The 13,782-nt window shown below is 34.5% G+C and overlaps 1 protein-coding gene across 7 annotated transcripts in view; it reads left to right on the top strand.

Annotated features, from left to right (window-relative positions):
- The window catches only part of LOC105212384 (neuropeptide F receptor), an 82,497-nt gene extending 76,051 nt beyond the window's left edge, over positions 1-6,446 (top strand). For 5 of the 7 annotated variants that reach the window (XM_054233910.1, XM_011184316.3, XM_054233919.1 and 2 more), the window contains exons 3-6: positions 119-488; positions 695-864; positions 2,501-3,304; positions 5,213-6,444. In XM_054233910.1, coding sequence (XP_054089885.1) covers positions 119-488; positions 695-864; positions 2,501-3,304; positions 5,213-5,248 — 1,380 coding nt within the window. In that variant the 3' untranslated portion in view covers positions 5,249-6,444. Of the gene's footprint in view, positions 1-118; positions 489-694; positions 865-2,500; positions 3,409-5,212 lie in introns of those variants that run through there. The other 2 variants (XM_054233928.1, XM_054233924.1) reach the window with 2 other exon arrangements.
- The last annotated feature ends 7,336 nt before the right edge of the window (positions 6,447-13,782 follow it).

Genomic DNA, 13,782 nt, shown 5'->3' with positions numbered 1-13,782 from the left:
GTGGCTTAAATGTTACAGGCATTTAAACGGTAGGGCACCTAAGTGGGGATCACTGTATTTAATTTTCGTTGTTGAACTATCGAAGTATACAATTTTCACTGTTTCCTTATCATTACAGATAATAAACAAAACACATTCAGAGCCAGCACTGGATATAGCAGTTCCATCTATAGCTTCAGGTATGGACAATTCCATCTCAACAGCAAGCGGAGAGGGTGCGCCTTTTGCAGATTACATGGAAGTTGATATTAACAATTTAACCGTACAAACGAATGCTAGCCTCTTCGGCGCACAGGGAAAGAAACTTGTTGAGCGCTTTTCACAAAATCGCGCCATCGGCGATCAGTGGCACTACGTACTGATAAGCATATACTTGGCAATGATTATATGTGGTACAGTCGGCAACATATTCGTTGTTATTGCGGTGGTGAGAAAGCCGATAATGCGCACCGCCCGCAACTTGTTCATACTGAACTTGGCTATCTCGGGTGAGTGTGTAGTCAGCGTGAGTGTAGGTGTAGTTTAACTCAGTAGTCCTTTAAATTGTAATATTTTTCATATCTACAATATTTATTCACTTGTTGTTTATATGGATTTATTTATGTACATATGTACATATGTGTGTACTCTTATACTACCGTTATTTCTTCTCCATATAATATGCCGTTTTAACCTCGAACTGCAATAATTTCAGATTTACTGTTATGTGTAATAACCATGCCAATAACGTTGTTGGAAATCCTCTCAAAGTACTGGCCATTCGGCATGTTTGAGGTTATATGCAAATCTGTAGCCATGCTGCAGGCGGTGAGCATTTTCGTGTCGACGATTTCCATAACAGCCATTGCTTTTGACAGGTACCAGGTGAGTGAGCATACAATATCGTTAAATTATAAGTCTATCTCAATGCCAAACAATATAAAAATTGTATCCGCTTATAAATACTTATGTATATGTATATGAACTTATATATGTACGTGCGGGAATCTCGCTGATATATTTAAAAAAAAAGAAAATAATTCGAATGCAAATGATGGAAAACTCCTTAAACCATTTTCAGTACTTGATTTAAAAATGTTTAAAGTTGATATTGTTTTATGATACGAGTAAAAATTGTAGTCATATGGCTGTACGGTTGTGTTTAAACCAACTCTAACATTTGGAGCTCTGGCCTGCTGGCCAGCACTAAATATTATATACAATATAACACCAAGAAGTTATATAGAATTCACAGGGCATCCGAAAGGTAGCAACATGTTTCTGCTATAAGAATAAAGGAACTAGATGGATGTAACCGAAAGAGTTATGGACACAGCGGTAGCATATATAGCTAAGTATCATAGGATACAAATTAAGGACTTAATAAGTCAAGTAGATCCAGGAAAAGCACATAAAGACTTATAGCCACCATAACGAGGTATGGACCATTTGAGAATATGTATTGAAAATGGGTCCGTCCTATAACTATGTATGTCGTTCCTGCAAACTAGAAGGGTATAAGGTCTTTTGCTTTCTCCATGTCACTAACCAAACCTAGGTCACTTGGAATTCATCTGGTATCAAACCTTGAATGGTTGGTCACAAAAAGGAATATCGGAAATACATATTATAAACAGTTTCATTGAGAGCACCAAATGGTTCAAACTTAGTGATGAGACATGAAAGCAGGATTACTAAGGTCTTATAATAGTGTAACAAAAATGGCTCATATAACGCTAATTGAGCTAAGGAAAGCTGCACTCTTATCTACCTACCTAATTATTATATTAGACAAATTTGTGTTTCGTATTTCTTTGTCTGCAAGTTATAGAACAAAGCCTTAAGACTTTCATAAACGCTATATATTTGTGGCAGGTAATTTCATAAACGAGACTGAAGCTTTAATCGAAGAAAAATGTGAAAACAAATCGCTCTGAGCGGGGTATCACACTCGATAGCTAATAAAAAATATTTTTTTTATTTATTTATTATATAAAACGATATGCACTTTTCGGACCACTTGTTTTGTAATATTTTAAGAATCCCTTCTGTAGATATCTATCAGAGCAAAGATTATAATATTATATTTCAATTTCGGGCTGTTGCAATTATGAACTATGTACGAAGTTGTAATAACAGAAATAAGTAAGTGATTATGCTCCGATTGCATTGATTCTTCATACCTTGCGTCCAGATGAATCACCGCCTAAAATTGTGTTATAGCATAGCCTTTAGTCATAACTGAATAATTTTAGATTAGGTAATAGAAATAGGGTAGTATATGGTATGAGGTAGCGTCCAAGTACACAATTGACCAGATTATCCCTAGGACATGAATATTTATATAACACACTGGAATGCTTATTACAGTGAGAATAAGTGTAGTGCAAGTGTGATGAATACAGATGTAAACTATTGTGGCATATCTTCTAAAACCTTCCTCTGTAGTAAATATGCTCCTTTTTGCATCTCTTTATTTCAAAGGTACTAAAAAATTATGCAATTATTTTTTTCTTTCCAGCTAATTGTATATCCGACACGAGAAAGTCTTCAGGTTGGTGGCGTCATAGCCATACTTGCAGGCATCTGGCTATTCGCGGTGTTGCTTGCCAGTCCACTGTTCATTTACAAGCGCTTGGAGCAGGCTGAAATTCCGCCACTACTGCAATCCCTAGGCATCCATGGTGTGTGCTTCTGTGTCGAAGATTGGCCCGTGAGCCATGGGCGATTTTACTATTCGATATTTTCGCTCTGCGTGCAATACTTGGTGCCAATATTGATTGTGTCCGGTGCGTATTTCGGCATCTATAAGAAGCTGCGGAGTCGCACCACAGTGGTGGCGATGCAAACGCCCCAACGCAAAGCGGAACGTGGTCGACGTATGCAACGGACAAATTGCTTATTGATAACGATTGCACTGATTTTCGGCATATCATGGATGCCATTAAATGTTTACAATTTATATGCGGATATGCGAAGTCCAATGGCGGTGACGGAGCGTATGCTTGTCATATACGCTTGTTGTCACATGTTCGGCATGAGTTCCGCTTGCACAAATCCGCTGCTCTATGGATGGCTAAACGATAATTTCCGTAAAGAATTTCGAGAATTATTATGTGGTTCTAAAGAAAACACTAATGTTGCTCTTAATGGTCACACGACAGGCAGTGGACAGACGCGTCGAAGACGAAAGCATGCCGAAATATCCAAGGGTGATTTGAAGTTGTTGCCCAACAACAATGGCGTTGGACAGCGAAGTGCCGTTACCGAGTCGATAGCGCTGACGGAAAATCCAATTTCCACTGAAGTGACAACACTGACTGCGGTAAATTGACAACCAATACCAAAACAGAAACATCGCCAACACAAAAAACCACACAATTATAATAACAATAGGCAAGGGAGCATGGTTTTAACTGTATAAAATAATTATATTTAAGGGATGCACATATGTATGTATGTAATTTATGTATATAGAAAATAATTCCTATTTTGTAGCTGAATTAAGTAGTTGTTTTTAAATATATATGTATGTGTTTGAGCTGTTTAAAATTGTTAAATAATTAATATATAAATAACTATTAATACTTATGCTAGTGTTCTCAGTGCTTAATAATTTCAGTTTGAAACACTTGTTCGTTGTAATTGCACTTACTGTTTATTTTCAATTATACATACGAATGTTTTTGGTTTGCTCATAATTATTTGAGTTTTTATGATATCTTTGATTCTTATCATGCCGAATTCTGTATATGAAATACATATAACTGACTGCTGTATGACTTTATAGGATATAGGAATTACTATCCACCTGATTTACTAAACGATTATCGTCCATACCGATACAAGGTAAAATTTGCTCTCTATTACTAAACTTGAGAATGCAACTTAGTGATATGAAAGTTTACCATACCTCTTTGATAATTCTGACAAGCTTTTTTATCTTACCTTATCTTTATCCTGTAATCAAGATGAAGTCAGTTTGAACAACTCTACAGGCTCTTACAACAATGCTCGTAAAATACGTATAGAGGAAAGAGTGTAGTAGTTACTTCTTTATGAAATATATTCTATTGCTGATTGAAACATAAAGAATTGTTTGTAATTCTTGAATGGGAAATTATCCCTCCAGAATTAAATAATTCAATGTTGGGGAGAACTAAGATGAGATGCTCTCAAAATGTTTATTTGTTTGAAATTCTAGGAAGTTTAGATAATAAAGATGTTTAATAATTAAAGACAGATGAAATACTTAAGTAACGTTTTTCGCAAGGTTGTGAGCCGATTGAATTCAGTTTCCTTTAACTAACTTGTTTAAGGTCTTAATCGGTATCTTATATTTTAGACACCGTAGCTTGCTTAAGAATACACGACAAATATCACCCAATATGCCGTATTTGTAATCGAGTCAATCGGAGGATTGATAATCGTTATATTGGTTGTAGGAGCCTAATGAATCGAATGGATTTTATTGGAAGTAGAGACCAGAATTATTACCAAAAGGGGATATATATAATATCAAAATTTTGAAATAGTCCCCTTGTAAGACCTTGTGCAAACATTACTAATAACTCTGTTCGGTTCTCAATTAAATGTTCGGACGGCATGCAGAAAAACTCAACATTTCTCAAATTGTATATTATACTCATATTAAAGAAATTAAAAATGTATCTCCATATGCTGCTATTGAGCAAGTAGCACCTTCACAATAGCCATGCGATAATAAAGGTGTGGGCAAATTCAGGAAAAATTCTTTAAGTTATGAGTTTTAATACTTGTCGGACAAAGTGGTAACATTGGTTAATCTACAAATTCAATATTTGCTCTATTATTCTATCTCTCTTTTTTTCGTAATTTAACAGTTTTTTCTACTAGTACAAGTATGACTACTGTTGGTAATAAGTTATGAAGGCACAGTTCGGTTCTTTAATACTTATAGTTAAATTTGCATCAATTTTATTATTACATAAGCTTATACAAAATTATACATTAATAGTGTAATGATGTAATGAGCTAGTATTCTCAAAATGTTTAAATATTATGAGTGACTATTTTGTAAATATAAGGGTTGCAAAAGAGTAGTACTTCTTAAATTTATGATAAAAGTTTACTTATGCTAAATTAACACACAAGTTTTTGCGATCTGGCAACTTCGGTGAATTATAAATATTAATGTATTCCGCTTCTCTTCTTTTTCTCTTTACATGCAAATGCCATACACACAATTTTTCAGGATCAGTATATGCTGACTTCGGTTGAAATACTGTAATATGTGAGAGTGCATGTGTTGTTGGGAGGGAAACTTTTCTGCCATATTATATCCTTATGTGATGTTTGAGTATGTATATATATGAATAAGCGCATGAAAAAATACTCCGTTCAGCAAAGTATTGAGCAAAACACAAATATAAAGTCAAAATGTAAACTGTAAATGAAAGTCCACAAAAGCGAATTTGAGTGATATCAGCTAAAAATCAGCTTTGTAAGTATTAGTATAAGACTTTAAGTACAAATGTATATAGACATATACTACCAAGTATTTTAAACACTTGTGTATGTACGAGTATGTAAAGCGTGAGTGAACTTGTGTTAATATGAACAATTGACTGTAAATCTACCAAAACAGGAGTGAGAATGTCTTCGTTTTTATTTGTTTGAAATTCTAGGAAGTTTAGGTCATGAACGAGATTAAACTTAAATGGGAGCAAGCCGGGTTAATTGTTCCATTTTTAGATTTCCCCTGGTTTAAGTAAATATTTGATGTATTCTATTTTGCAGTCGGCGCCTATGTGAGCATAGTTGTAATATAATGTTATTAGGTATGTGAGTTGTTGCCTCTGTGAAGCAATAAGTATTTACATTTCTTTAAGCGCTTAAATATTTGATGTCGAGAGTTGGAATATATAAGCGCTTTTCCTTAAATATATAAGCAGCTGTGAAAGCTGTTATGGTTGTCACCTCTCTAAAAGCTGTTAAATAGAAAAGTCTAATTAAATCAGCATATAAAAAACGCATTCCGTTCTGAAATCTATAATCGACACATTATCTATAATTGTGGACTTCAATTATTGTAATTCTAAAGAAAGAAGAAACTTCGAAATTAATTTTAAAAATGATTTAAAGTTTAAAATGAAATATCAAAGACATGATGATACGAAATTCTATCTCTCTTTCAAATGCGTTGCATGACTGCGTAGCTTGGGTTGGCAACCCTGCTTGTATGTATGTGATTGGCGTTGCAACCGTTTAGCCGGTTATAGCCGAATCGACGATAGTGCGCCACTCCTCTCTTTCCTTCGCAGTTCGGCGCCAGTTGGAGATCCCAAGTGTAACCAGGTCGCTCTCCACCTGGTCCCTCCAACGGAGTGGAGGCCTTCCCCTTCCTCGGCTTCCTCCGGCGGGTACTGCATCGAACACTTTCAGGGCTGGAGTGTTTTCGTCCATTCGGACAACATGACCTAGCCAGCGTAGCCGCTGTCTTTTTATTCGCTGAACTATGTCAATGTCGTTGTATAACTCGTACAGCTCATCGTTCCATCGTCTGCGGTATTCGCCGTTGCCAATGTTCTGAGGACCATAAATCTTACGCAAAATTTTCCTCTCGAAAACTCCTAGTGTCGTCTCATCTGATGTTGACATCGTCCAAGCTTCTGCACCGTAAAGCAGGACGGGAATGATAAGCGACTTGTAGAGCTTGATTTTGGTTCGTCGAGAGAGGACTTTACTGTTCAATTGCCTACTCAGTCCAAAGTAGCACCTGTTGGCAAGAGTTATTCTGCGCTGGATTTCGAGGCTGACATTGTTCGTGTTGTTGATGCTGGTTCCCAGGTATACGAAATTATCTACGGCCTCGAAGTTATGACTGTCAACAGTGACGTGGGAGCCAAGACGCGAATGCGCCGACTGTTTGTTTGATGACAGGAGATATTTCGTCTTGTCCTCATTCACCTCCAGACCCATTCGCTTCGCCTCCTTATCCATGCGGGAAAAAGCAGAACAAACGGCGCGGTTGTTGCTTCCGATGATATCAATATCATCGGCGTACGCCAGCAGCTGTACACTCTTGTAGAAGATTGTACCTTCTCGGTTTAGCTCTGCAGCTCTTATAATTTTTTCCAGCATCAGGTTAAAGAAGTCGCACGATAGTGAGTCACCTTGTCTGAAACCTCGTTTGGTATCGAACGGCTCGGAGAGGTCCTTCCCAATCATGACGGAGCTTTTGGTGTTGCTCAACATATAAACTGGGTTACGAATATTTCAAAAATTTCCATTTTTTATTGGAAAACTAATATTTCTGATACACATTTGTATGGATGGTTAATTCAAAACAATTTTCTTTTATTTTTAAATAACTATTTTATTATTGGTATTCGGTAAAACATTCATAGCCATCTACTTTAGGCCAATCTGTGTTCAGTATAGTGTTTACACAGCTTTCGTCTAAAAATTATTGACTAAAAATATAATTAAATATTATAGGCATTTTCGAAAGCAATTTCAGTAATCAAGTCTATTGTATAAACCTATTTAATAATAATAACAGTATTTTCTCTATCATGTTTCTACTAAAAGCGGTCTTAAAAGCTATTCAAACAATATTTTCAGGAAAATCAAAATCGAAAATAATTACGGTGAATCATTGCTATCATGAATTAAGTGTTAAACTGAAACGTATTATTTAACATACAGAACTTCTGAGTAAATGCGTAGTTAAGATTGTTATAAATAATTGAAATGAGCAGAATTAAAAATTATTAAACATAAAGTGTTTTAGTTAGTAATAAATATAACTATATAATATATTTAATATCATGCATATTGAAAAACACTTATTCAATTTATGGTGCAAATAAAGTTGAAAATAAATTATATTTTACATATACATATGTGAACATAATAATATTACAATATAATTTCTATTAACTAAAAAATCTTAAACACTAACATAAAATCTTAAATATATAATGTTATAAAATAACTTCTTTCTTTATACGAAATTTGTATAACGAATTAGATATAGTAATTATTATAAATTTAAAATATTCAAAATAATAATCAAAAGTATACATTATTTAAGTGCACATTTGAGTGTTGATTAATAAGTACTAAGTTAACTAGAATTAATATTAAATGTTGTAAATATTTTTGTCTATTAACAAGAGGAATGTATGTATGTATATATGTCTACTTTTCAAGCTGTAAGCCGTCGCGTGATGGTTTCCTACTAACGATTTATTGAAGATTCTGTAAGATATGTGTATGTTGCATATTTATTTGTGATGTGTAACTATCACCTCGTTTTCTGATTTCTTGTAGTCTAATATATAATATAATATATAAGTATATGTATATGAATGTACGACTATATGTTCAATTATGTTGTGTATTTTGAATATCTGTATAAAATAATAAAAATCAAAAAAAAAAACAAACAACCTCTCATTTGTTCTGGTCTTATTTGTAACAAAAGTCTAGCGTAAATACGTAAGTGAAGAATTATTACAAGAATTTTAAATATTAACTTATTAAGAGTTCAGTCGTTAAGGTTGATTGAGTGCCTTAATTGACGCTATTTACTTACTCTAAATATTTTAGTTGTTTAATTCGTAAATGTTGTCTCCAAACTTCACCTAAAATCGAATCCAAATTCTGCATGGGTCCTCATGGGTAGAAAATATGCATTTAAATAAGTAATGTATATTGAAGTTATCATGTCAGGCTGGGTCTTGGTAATATATGACATATGTTTGATTCAAACATTTATACAATCGCAATTTGCATGGCTCTCATGGTACTCATGTTCGGAATCTGGGACCTTGAAAACATATATTTCGATTTCGACAATTTTCAAAGGAGCTACATATTCCCCACCTCCAATGAAATGTTTATGCAAGGTTTTATTCCGACTTTGTTATTGGTACTTAATTTGTATGTTGTAAACCGACTGTGCAACATAGTATAGAGTATATAAGTCGAGGAAAATTTATGAATAGCAAAGTTGATTACATTTACGTAGCACTGTAACATGACATTTAAATATGTGCATACAAAATTATGCGAAAACGAAGTCTGCATTTATAATTTCTATGTTGTTTTTAGTCAACACGTTCGTGCGTTCCTCTTAGTACGTCAATTATATGTAGTTGTGCGTTTGTTGAAAAAATATTTCATAAACTAGTGGAACATAAACATGCTTCTTAATTAAGCTCCAGCTCCACATTGTTTTTCTTACTGACCATGTTGAATTTGGAAAATTAATTTGTTTTTTGTTGTACAATGTATGTATAAATAAACATACATGTGTACACAAAATTCGTACAGGCGTGTATTGTTTTAATTTAATAAAATATGTTATTTGCGATTAAAAATCATTTTGTTATACATATATATGTACATAGCTTAAAAGTTTAAGCCTGTTAAATGTTGATAATAATTTGAATCCTCTAGCAACATGTTGCACAGAGTATGCGGACTATCTCTTGGGCGGTCTCGGACAAATATTTATTATAACATTGGACAAAAAACTTCCACTGAGCCGACGGGTGCATCTTCTCAACGAACAAAGAATTTATTTTTCAAAAGAAATCCAACCGAAACCTCTGTTTTAAGTTAAATAAATAACTCCTGTTGGAGCGTAGGGCCAAAACAAAGTCATTAAAGTCATTCCGGTTATTTGACAAAGATTTTAAATTATTCCAGTTGGAGTTTGCGTTAATTAGATCTGATTCAATCATGCCCCGCCCGGTGGTTTTCGGTATCCCGCAACTTCTCGTCCCTTGTGGATTCCACCAGAGAGCATTTAGACAAATTTCATCAGCGTTTTTACGAATACAGCCAAAACATGTTCGTGGAATGGTTGTCTCGATGGGAAGTTCGTTGGTCAATTTATGCAGATCTCTGCAGAATGGAGACAGGAGTTGACGTTTAGAGTTTCCGTATGAGCGCTGAGATCAGAGACTAGGATTTACACACATAAAGGGTGATTTTTTAAGAGCTTGATAACTTTTTTAAAAAAAAAAACGCATAAAATTTGCAAAATCTCATCGGTTCTTTATTTGAAACGTTAGATTGGTTCATGACATTTACTTTTTGAAGATAATTTCATTTAAATGTTGACCGCGGCTGCGTCTTAGGTGGTCCATTCGGAAAGTCCAATTTTGGGCAACTTTTTCGAGCATTTCGGCCGGAATAGCCCGAATTTCTTCGGAAATGTTGTCTTCCAAAGCTGGAATAGTTGCTGGCTTATTTCTGTAGACTTTAGACTTGACGTAGCCCCACAAAAAATAGTCTAAAGGCGTTAAATCGCATGATCTTGGTGGCCAACTTACGGGTCCATTTCTTGAGATGAATTGTTCTCCGAAGTTTTCCCTCAAAATGGCCATAGAATCGCGAGCTGTGTGGCATGTAGCGCCATCTTGTTGAAACCACATGTCAACCAAGTTCAGTTCTTCCATTTTTGGCAACAAAAAGTTTGTTAGCATCGAACGATAGCGATCGCCATTCACCGTAACGTTGCGTCCAACAGCATCTTTGAAAAAATACGGTCCAATGATTCCACCAGCGTACAAACCACACCAAACAGTGCATTTTTCGGGATGCATGGGCAGTTCTTGAACGGCTTCTGGTTGCTCTTCACCCCAAATGCGGCAATTTTGCTTATTTACGTAGCCATTCAACCAGAAATGAGCCTCATCGCTGAACAAAATTTGTCGATAAAAAAGCGGATTTTCACATTTCGAACCGAACACTGATTTTGGTAATAAAATTCAATGATTTGCAAGCGTTGCTCGTTAGTAAGTCTATTCATGATGAAATGTCAAAGCATACTGAGCATCTTTCTCTTTGACACCATGTCTGAAATCCCACGTGATCTGTCAAATACTAATGCATGAAAATCCTAACCTCAAAAAAATCACCCGTTATAATAACACTGTTTTAATGTTGGAGTTGAAGATACGGAGTTTGGTTTTGGTAGACAAACAATTTGACACCTATATATTGTTCAGTTGTGCAAACTATCCACAGTACGTGATATGAGTTCGACTGCAAGTCCTATCTTTTGATAGACAGCAAGATTTTCCAATGAAGATCTTATTTCATTCGTACAATTGCAAAAGTTGGAAAACCAAAAAGTTTTTGAGTAATAAATCCAATATTTTTAGTTTTACGTTATTTATAGTTGAACTGGAAAAGCATTTTTTCCTTGGAAACAGGTCAAAGCTAAAACTTCCACTAGTGCTAATACAGTGATATTATCGGTCTGGTCCCAATACCACTATTTAAATAAAATTTACAACTATCAGAAATTATTTTCACGTCTTTGAGTTTTTCAAAATTGCATAATATGTTCTTACTTATTTAAAATATATTCAATATAGTCGCATTTTTATTCTCCAACATTCTTACACTTTTGACTAGCAACACCTCAACATTTCCAATATTGTATTTATATATAACGAGAGTGTCGCTCCCACTTTTGGTTGCTGATCCACTATTTTAGGCTTATTTACAATCCAGGAAACGTCCAAAAATTTTAAGAATAAATCGTTTGTGTCTCAGTTTCAAGACACTTTCTTAAATATATGACTAGGGTTCACAGGTAACGCCAGTCTCGTGACCTCCTTTATTGTTCCAAATCTGCCTTAACACCGTAATGATTTTGTCTGCAAAATGTTAGAAGTACTACAGATTAGTCTTCCGTCAGTGGCAACTCCATATGTTAAAACTAAATATAATTCCCAAAATTTTGGTTTCTTATCGTAACAATTTCGAGCGTTTTTAGGACGATGAAAATTGTTTCGCTAGTAAATTATCAAAATCGTAAAATAAGCATATTAGGATACCTGTGCCCAGTTTTCAAATTTCGGTAAACAAAACTATTAATTATGACAGCACATTTATTGAATTGAACATTTTCCAACTAACTATCTATTATTACTATTTGGTTTTGTTTTGTTATAAATCAGAAATTTTCTCATTGGTTTTTTCTTTTACGATTCGATTTGTAATCAAATTTAGGCAGACCAACTACTGATGGACCTACTAGTTTTCGATAACTGCATACGTGTAAAAGCTTGGAAACTATCATCAATGTCGCCTCTTGATTTATTGCCATGCCAAACAAATAGAAGCACAAATCCTCTTATCAATGACATGTTCAAAATATATTACAAACATATATTTTGCGATGTTTCGGAGGCGTCAATGCAGTGGCTAGGGGAAAAACTAGGGAAAAGTTGTGTTGTTATGTAACATGTTTCACGGTGTAATACAAATTACAAGTTTTTACGGAAACCTCTATGTTCGGCGTAGCCACTTGCGATAGCTCTTATTGACAAAACGACATAGTAAAACGTCACTTCAGCAGCTTTACGTGAAAATTCATTGCTGATTGACAATTTGTGTTGCCGCAAACACACATCCTCTCATATATATACACATCTGTAGATTATGTTTTTGTATAACCGAATATTGTCTATTTGAAGTTGATAACAGATTGTCGTCAAACTTTGTATCATTACGCATTCGCGCAGCAATAACTTCTCTTGACTTTTGACCAAAGTTTTTTACCAAGTTTCCTGCCGAGGTACTCAACGAATTACCAGGGTTTTAACACAACTTAGAGAAATAATCTATGCTGTCACCAATCTTAGCCTTATCTGAGAGAATTTTTTTTAGTGAATATTATTTTTGATGAATTTTGAAATACCATTCGTAGGGAGAAAAAGAATTTACGGAGACTTAGTTGAAACTTGTTTGAAAATATTATGAATGACATATTTTATAGGCATTAAATGTATCCTCGGTTGCATGAGATTAAATATGCTCTCATGTCATTACAATTGGTAATAATTACTTCGAGTGCGAGAACCTCAATGAGTAAGAAGCACCGCTGAGGTTTACTTTAGTTTTTTATTGATTAAAGTCACTTTGCAAGTTTGAAATATCAATTGAGAAGCTCACTTTTCTTCAACAATAGAGGATTGTTAATATATTCCCGATTTTTTCTATAACTCCTGCTTATAATATAAATGAAATATTTACATTTGTTTGAAAATGAAATATATGACGAAAAATAATTATTTGAATATATGTATCTGTTATTATTTCATTGTGCAAATCACCAAATCAAAGATTTACTTTCGAAACACTATTTACTTTATCCTGCTCATCACTCAATAGTGGCCAAGATTTCAGTTGGGACTACACTTCAGTTTAAAGACAACAGATAACTTCCGGGATATGACGTTTAACGCTGATTGAGATATCCATAAAAAGCATTTACACGTATCCTTAAGAGCCGACGACTTCCTCACTTGTAATTTACTCGTGTTTTCTGGTTGTACATTTATGTGCTGCTAACACGAACAAGGAAAACTAAATAAAAAGTCAAAATGAAAAGAAAAACAGATGTGCGTTCTTCTGCATCTCTATTAATATGTAGGTCCACAGTTATTTACATGTATGTATGTGTGCAAGACAAGGAGGCTAGCGGTGCACAATAGAAAGCTCATGAAAGGTAAAAGACTACGGAATACAATCGTAGCGTTATTTGGAGAAAAGTGTGCTGCTTTAGCTGCCATATTCCACTTACACACGCATACATATCCATACTATATTCATATAATGCCATCCATTGTACAAGTGCGTGTATGTACGATATAACATTAATATGGCAGTTATACCCATGAATACTTATTGTTGTTATTCGTTAGAATCCAATAGCCTTGTATGGTTGTGACTATGTGTGTACTTGGTCATGTTTTATGGCATTTCGCTTTGCGTCGACACTTGACACTTGTG

This window comes from Zeugodacus cucurbitae, chromosome 2 (genome assembly GCF_028554725.1).
Source record: "Zeugodacus cucurbitae isolate PBARC_wt_2022May chromosome 2, idZeuCucr1.2, whole genome shotgun sequence".
Classification (NCBI taxonomy): domain Eukaryota; kingdom Metazoa; phylum Arthropoda; class Insecta; order Diptera; family Tephritidae; genus Zeugodacus; species Zeugodacus cucurbitae.
Note: the sequence above shows the minus strand (reverse complement) of the source record. Positions and strands in the feature narration are given on the sequence as shown.